Raw genomic sequence first — 7,729 nt, 5'->3', positions numbered from 1 at the left:
ACATCATTGTGCCTTAAATCACATAGAGTGACGGTTTTAGAGAGCAGATTTGGTGTGTTTCAACATGGAAGCCTCAAATTTAATTCATCCACCTCGAGGAGTAGTTGTCTTCACCATCATAAACGGCCTTAACATTTTTAATGTTGTATAATATTTCTATTATCTTTCATTTCGTTTTCTCGCTATTAATCACATCATATCAGCTAAATAATTTATGTATTATTATAAGGGCAAATTACAAAGACAATTATTTTATTTACTTCATTTTATATTTTAGTCATTTACGTTATTATTTTATTATAAAGTGATCACTTTATTGATAAACTCTATTACTTTTTTAACGACAGTCCTACGCGACAATTCAAATAGATTTTAAATGTCAATTGAATGTTCAGTTACTGAGATGAAAATATAATTTAATCTGAATTGCCACTTAGGACATCCAAGTTGACATTTAAAATCTATTTAAATTGCCATGTAAGACCAATGTTAGGGAGATAACGGAGCTAACGATAGAATGATCACTTTATAACAAAATAATAACATAAATAACTATAATATTTCAAATATAAATAATTAAAATATAATCTAAGATAATAAAACTAACTATTTTTATAATTTATTCATATATTCGAACATAATATAATCATAATATAATTTTAATTTTTTACCTCATAATTATAATATACTTTTAATTTTTTACCTCATAATTGTAGCGCATATGATATTATTATAATATGTTTATATCGTATTTAATATTTCCACGCGAACGTTTCTACTCCTAGTGCCTGCTGCCAGCCCCTTTTCCACTTTTCCTGTATTTCACACTACTTTTAATTTCTCACGCGCGATAATAGCGAGTGGAAAAAGAGGAAGATAGGCTATGAAGGCTTCCATTGATTAGGAACCGACTCTTAATAGCGATTGCGTAGAGAATCTGTGTGTTTTACAAATTGAAAAAAGGGTGTAGAAAGAAAGGATATCAGGTTTTTAGTTTATAAGTAAAGCCAAGCATCCATTTAACTTTATTACATTTTTTAAATAATAATCAAGTTAAATTATTCAGAAAAGAAAATTGATGGTCTTGCTTTTTTGCCTTCAATGGATTCAAGCATCCGGCGTTAAGTTTGCAAAAAAAAAAAAAAAAAAGAGGCAGTGAGAGGCGCCGAAGAGTGGTGTGTCAAAAGGCCTACACGAAAGGGTCCCCACATTTCACTTTCAGTTCCTCAGTTCTTCCCTGTTTAAATGCAGCTGCAAACCACCTTCACTCTTTGCAAAAATCAAACCTTTTACATTTCTGTAACCCTAAAAGAAGAAAAAGTTAATAAGAACACATACATTGTAATGTGTTAGGCTTTTTTAGCTTGTTTTCCTCTTATATAAAGGTCAAAGGTAATGGAGAACTCAATTGGACAAACAAGCACATAAGCAAAGCCTGTTTGGTTTTTCTTGTCTCTCTCCCCCTTCTTTTATTCTCAAGAATAAAGTGTAGAAGAGAAAAGCATAAGGCAAAAAGGGCATTGCTTTTTTTTTCTTTTTTTTTTTTGTGTGTGTGTAAAGAACGAGTGTCATTTGTTTTTTTGGCCATGGCAATGGTCTTAAACTCCAAGCTTCCTGTAGTGTTGAATGCTTTGTTGGTTGTTCTGTTAGCAATATCCGGGGTTTGTTTAGTTTCTGGTTCTGTTTCCTATGACCATAAAGCTATCACCATTAATGGGCAAAGAAGGATTCTACTTTCTGGATCTATTCACTACCCAAGAAGCACTCCTGAGGTAATTTCTTTGTTTCATTTTTCTTTTTCTCTCAAATGTACTTATTCGGGTCTCTTTTAATTCACCAAAAGTCAAATTTTTATTACGGCTTTTTTTCCCACGCATTTCATCTTTTGGGTGCCTTTAAAGTTTCCTTCTTTCTGTATGCATAGTTGCATAGCTGTATATCATTCTGTTAATCTATTATGTTCAAGTCTGCTATTTTAATTTTTCCCCTAAATTTTCTTTTGTTTTTCTCTGTAGATGTGGCCAGACCTTATACAGAAGGGTAAAGAAGGAGGGCTGGATGTGATTCAGACATATGTTTTTTGGAATGGACATGAGCCTGCACCTGGCAAAGTAATTAAAGAAAAAAACATGTTCTTGAAAAGAAAGCATTTTTTTTTCTTTACAGAGATTGTATTTTTGGTAATTGCATAAGAAATTCTGAATTTTCTTTCTAATTTTGGTTATTGTAGTATTACTTCCAAGGAAACTATGATTTGGTCAAATTTATTAAGCTGGTGCAGCAAGCAGGCCTCTATGTTCATCTCAGGATTGGTCCTTATGTCTGTGCTGAATGGAACTTTGGGTAATGTTAAAAATATATTATTTTCTAATAAATAAAAAGAAATTCAGGATAAAGTGCAGTTCAAGCAATGACTTTTATTTAAAATTTCTCAGGGGTTTTCCTGTTTGGCTGAAGTACATTCCAGGTATCATTTTCAGAACAAACAATGGACCTTTCAAGGTTAGCTTATTTCCACCCATCAATCTGAAGTTCGTTGTATTTATCTAGTAACACAAAATTGATTTTTGGGGAGGAACTAACTTACTCATTAAATTACTACAATGAAGGCTCAAATGCAACGATTTACAAAAAAGATTGTGGATATGATGAAAGCTGAAAGGTTGTATGAGTCTCAAGGGGGTCCTATTATTCTATCTCAGGTAGGCAAATTGGTCCCTATCTGGAAACTGTTGTAAATTTTCTCAGCTCAAGATATGGGACATTAGCCATCCGTTCTTAGTTTAAATGTCAATTCATTGGAATACGATGATGGACTAAAGAATAGTGTCTTTTATAATGTTTGGTTTTGACAGATTGAAAACGAATACGGGCCCATGGAATATGAACTCGGTGCACCTGGTAAAGCTTATAGCTACTGGTCAGCCAAAATGGCTTTGGGACTAGCCACTGGTGTTCCCTGGGTCATGTGCAAGCAAGATGATGCGCCGGACCCTATTGTACGTATGCTATATATTTTATCTTTTAAACCATTTCTTTAACCTTTTCCTTGGCATGTTTCATATTCAGTCCTTATTTACCTTATATTGTGTTCAATCATCTTTAGTGGGGGTTGCTAGTGAACAGTGTGTTGTCTACTTGTTGGTCATGGTAGAAATGAATTATTATTTTTCATTGCACATGGCTCAGATTTTCTCTTTCATAATCCTGTCTGATAAAGTGTCTTTATTTTATTCCTTTTAGACTTTTGGTTTTCATAGTCATCTATTAATGACCATGTTCCGTTCATCAATTATTACTTCACCCATTTGAACTTACATAGTTTGTGGTGTTGATGAAAAATACCTTTGCCTTTTTAATGCTTCGAGATGTCAAAGCTGTGGGGTATTTCTAAGCTGATATCCAATTGCGTAGAAGCACAGGGATAGATGTTTGATTGAACATTTTGACTTATTGGAATAAGCTAGTCTTACCATGTATATGCGCATGGTGAGGTATGCATTTGAATTCTTCATTTTTAGCCTTCTCAACTTTTTGTATTCTTCCTACAGATTAACACCTGCAATGGGTTCTACTGTGACTACTTTTCTCCTAACAAGGCCAACAAACCAAAGATGTGGACTGAAGCCTGGACAGGCTGGTAAGCTCAAGTTTTTGCCCTTTCCGAGAGATGATGTTTTGTGGCTCTTCCATTCAAGTTCAATTAAAAGTTATCTCCTAGCTGATGGTTCTTTTTATTTTATGGTGTAGGTATACTGAGTTTGGAGGGGCAGTTCCTTACAGACCTGCTGAAGACTTGGCATTTTCAGTTGCGAGGTTTATACAAAAAGGAGGATCGTTTGTTAATTATTATATGGTAATCAAAGTTTGTGTGTGTGTATTTACCAAGATCAATCACTGGAAGAGTGAATCTTATATGTGGCTTTTGTGTTATCAGTATCATGGAGGAACAAATTTTGGCCGAACTGCTGGGGGTCCTTTCATTGCTACTAGCTACGATTATGATGCTCCTCTTGATGAATATGGTATGCAAAAAGTGTAAATGATGGCTTTTTAAAGTCAGCTATCCATCTTCTCGTTCCTATTATCCATTCTATGCTTTTTAGAATTATAATAGGGTGGCTTAAGACTATAAGTATATCTTAAGGATTAGTTCCTTGAGATTGTCTTGAAGGAGAAACATTTCTTTTCATGCAGGACTGAAGAGGCAACCCAAGTGGGGTCATTTGAAAGATTTGCATAGAGCAATAAAGCTTTGTGAACCAGCTTTAGTATATGGAGACCCGACCATGATTCGACTTGGAAATTATCAGGAGGTTAATATGATTCCTATTTCTATGAACCTTAATCCTATGCCTAATTGGTTTGTACGCAGAACTTAAATATAAATGCCATTCTCCATTCTAAACATACAGGCTCATTTATTCAAATATAAGGCTGGAGGTTGTGCTGCCTTCCTTGCAAATTACAACTCGAGAGATTATGCAACAGTTTCCTTCAGGAACAATCACTACAACCTACCTCCTTGGTCTATCAGCATTCTTCCCGACTGCAAGAATACTGTGTATAACACTGCAAGGGTGAGAATAAAAGATTTTGATGAATTTGAAATCAGTTTTTTCCCTATTTTCAGCAATGCTATGTGTCAAGATTAATTTCTAATTAGGTTGATCAAATTTGATATCATAACATGCTATTTTTGCAATATATCCTCTTGCTTAATGTTGAAGCCTTTGTGTAAAACTAAAACAATAAGACTCCCAGCAAACGTAGTTTTAACATTTGTGAGAAACTCTTCCTAATAGATTGGAGCCCAAATTGCTCGGAAGAAAATGGTTCCTGTTCCCATGCATGGAGGACTCTCTTGGCAGGCATACAATGAAGAGACTGCTTCAGATGCTGACAGTTCATTCACAATGGCCGGGTTGTTGGAGCAGATAAATACAACCAGAGATGCAACTGACTATTTGTGGTACACAACAGAGTACGTAGTACATAGCAGAACTTCGTCATCTGTCTTTTTATTACCGGTACTATTTCTTTCTAATGTTCTTTGTGTTATGTTTCCATCCCCAGAGTTAAGATTGACTCCCGTGAAGGATTCTTGAGGAATGGAAAATCTCCTGTTCTTACTGTCTTATCAGCTGGCCATGCTTTGCATGTTTTTGTCAATGGTCAACTGTCAGGTGGGCTGACTTGTTGGTTTTAGGTTGCTTTTTGACTACTTCAGATGTCAGCAATATCTTGAAGCTGTAACTATAGTGTTACGTGCTTATAACTTAGGCTTTCCACTTAGGTCAATGTTTTGGAATGTTATCCTTGGGAAAAATGGAAAAGCAGTTTCCAAATCATAATGCTTGGCCATGCAAATTACTGCAAAACATTAAATTTCAATAATCAGTAAACTAAGTTGACAAAGACCATATACATACAGAATTTTAGGTGTCTTCGGTTTATTTTAGATTACTTAATGTAGGTCAATAGTACTATTGTGGTTTGCAGTGCCTACTTGTTAAGGATGGTTAGTATCTTGTCCCCTGATATTTTCTCTTTCCATTTATTTTATTTTTCAGGAAGTTCCTATGGAAGTCTAGAATTCCCCAAACTAACATTCAGCCAAGGTGTTAATTTGAGAGCTGGTATCAATAAAATTTCACTTCTGAGCATTGCTGTTGGTCTCCCGGTATGTTCTTTTTCTCTCTCTCAGCTGACAGCTTCATGCCAATGGATTTTGTTTATGAATTATTAATTTTGTGGTTTTAAATGCAGAATGTTGGTCCACACTTTGAGACATGGAATGCCGGTGTTCTTGGCCCAGTTACACTGAATGGTCTCAATGAGGGAAGGAGAGATCTCTCATGGCAGAAATGGTCTTACAAGGTCTTTTTCTTGTGTATTAGCTTTTATTCTTTGGTTATCCTGGTGTGCTAAATAATCATCTGGTTATTTATCCACTTGCAGATTGGCCTTAAGGGAGAAGCCTTGAATCTTCTTTCGCTAAGTGGTAGTTCATCCGTGGAGTGGGCACAGAGGTCTTTTGTCTCACAAAGACAACCACTGACATGGTACAAAGTACGTATCTCAAAATGAAACTGAACCATATGTTAATATGAATTGTAGAACTCAAAATGCACCTGCATGTCTCCTTTAGTCTGCTTTTTCTGATACTCTTTTTAACTTTGCAGACAACTTTCAATGCTCCAGCTGGAAATTCTCCATTGGCTTTAGATATGGGTAGTATGGGCAAAGGCCAGATTTGGATAAATGGAAAGAGCATTGGACGCCACTGGCCTGCATATAAAGCATCTGGAAATTGTGGTATCTGTAGTTATGCCGGAACATTTAACGAGAAGAAATGTGGAACTAATTGTGGAGGGGCCTCTCAAAGATGGTAAGCTAGAACAAAACCAATCTGCTTTGCTGTTTGTCCGACAATCTAGGAGTTTTCGATAGACTGACTTATGGTTACTAACTTAATATAGGTACCACGTTCCTCGTTCATGGCTCAACCCAACAGGGAATTTGTTGGTTGTGTTTGAGGAATGGGGTGGAGATCCGAATGGAATTACTTTGGTACGCCGAGAAACTGACAGTGTCTGTGCTGATATCTACGAGTGGCAACCGAACCTAATGAATTACCTGATGAAAGCCTCTGGTAAAGTCAACAAACCCCTAAGGCCAAAAGTGCATTTAGAGTGCGATGCTGGGCAAAAAATCTCAGCAGTTAAGTTTGCCAGTTTTGGAACACCAGGAGGAGTCTGTGGAAGCTACCGCGAAGGAAGCTGTCACGCTCACCACTCTTATGATGCTTTTACTAGGGTATGATACTTTCTTACATTAACGCTTTGCTTTTTGGTTCATTGCTACATGAACATTGACATATGTTTTCGTGCTTTCAGCTTTGTGTTGGACAGAACTTCTGCACAGTGACTGTAGCACCCGAAATGTTTGGAGGAGACCCGTGTCCTAATGTGATGAAGAAACTCTCTGTGGAGGTCATTTGCAGCTGATGAACACATCAGAAACATATGAAAGAAACAAATCATTTTCTCTATATCCAACCCGTCACTCCGTATTCTTGTCTTTCAAGTAAATTAAGATCGCAACCATTTATTTTGGCTTTTACAGGGTGAAGTTGTACAATTATACAACACGCCCCTTGGCAAAAAGCTTATTAGATTGTGAAGTGATTGCAGAATAAGCTCTATGTATATACACAAATACGTATTCCTGCATGATATATAGAAAACCGGAAAAGCAATGGAAATCCGTAGAAGCTGCGCATTGAGACAAAGTACCGAGTCCATGCGCAAAGTGTTCTGTTGTTTAGGATAAGCAGGGAAGCCTCTGGTTTCTGGTAGTAAATGAGTGGATTGTCTTGTAGTCTTATATATTTGAACAATCTGGGAAGCAATCTTATCATTGTTTTGTTCTGGAAGATAATAAAATCATGTCTTTCATGATCTCTGATCTGATAATTTTATTCATACTGCGTATATTAAATGATAAAAAATAATGTGTATAAACCCGGAAAGGATATTCTTTTGATTTTTTTTTTTAATTCTTGATGTCAAAGAGGTAAAAATAATGATATGTTCAAATCTAATTTACCATACTGTAAGTACATCAAATATAAATATTGTTGAGTAATATTTTTTTTCGTGTCGTATTAAGTGAAACGCAAGGGTATTTATGCATGTTCCTATTGCTATTGTTACAACTCACAGTA

At 35.8% G+C, this 7,729-nt stretch overlaps 1 protein-coding gene across 1 annotated transcript; it reads left to right on the top strand.

Moving 5' to 3' along the window:
• The first annotated feature begins 924 nt into the window (after nt 1-924).
• Nucleotides 925-7,463, top strand: LOC108473675 (beta-galactosidase 1). The gene is made up of 19 exons (XM_017775376.2): nt 925-1,772; nt 2,016-2,111; nt 2,231-2,343; nt 2,436-2,502; nt 2,610-2,702; nt 2,856-2,999; nt 3,552-3,640; nt 3,751-3,856; nt 3,938-4,025; nt 4,198-4,316; nt 4,416-4,580; nt 4,806-4,984; nt 5,077-5,186; nt 5,574-5,683; nt 5,770-5,880; nt 5,962-6,072; nt 6,186-6,391; nt 6,483-6,819; nt 6,900-7,463. The coding sequence occupies exons 1-19, from the start codon at nt 1,587-1,589 to the stop codon at nt 7,008-7,010; spliced, it is 2,541 nt and encodes an 846-aa protein (XP_017630865.1). The 5' UTR covers nt 925-1,586; the 3' UTR covers nt 7,011-7,463.
• Nucleotides 7,464-7,729: the final 266 nt, after the last annotated feature.

Source organism: Gossypium arboreum, chromosome 10, assembly GCF_025698485.1.
Source record: "Gossypium arboreum isolate Shixiya-1 chromosome 10, ASM2569848v2, whole genome shotgun sequence".
Lineage (NCBI taxonomy): Eukaryota > Viridiplantae > Streptophyta > Magnoliopsida > Malvales > Malvaceae > Gossypium > Gossypium arboreum.
The sequence above is the reverse complement of the archived record's forward strand: the minus strand, read 5'-3'. Positions and strand labels throughout refer to the sequence as shown.

Excerpts from the sequence above, each read along its gene's own strand:
- LOC108473675 (XM_017775376.2), top strand. The coding sequence starts at position 1,587 with ATGGCAATGGTCTTAAACTCCAAGCTTCCTGTAGTGTTGAATGCTTTG. Across the intron at positions 5,684-5,769 it reads GCATTGCTGTTGGTCTCCCG|AATGTTGGTCCACACTTTGA; the intron begins GTATGTTCTTTT and ends TTTTAAATGCAG. Across the intron at positions 6,820-6,899 it reads CTTATGATGCTTTTACTAGG|CTTTGTGTTGGACAGAACTT; the intron begins GTATGATACTTT and ends TCGTGCTTTCAG.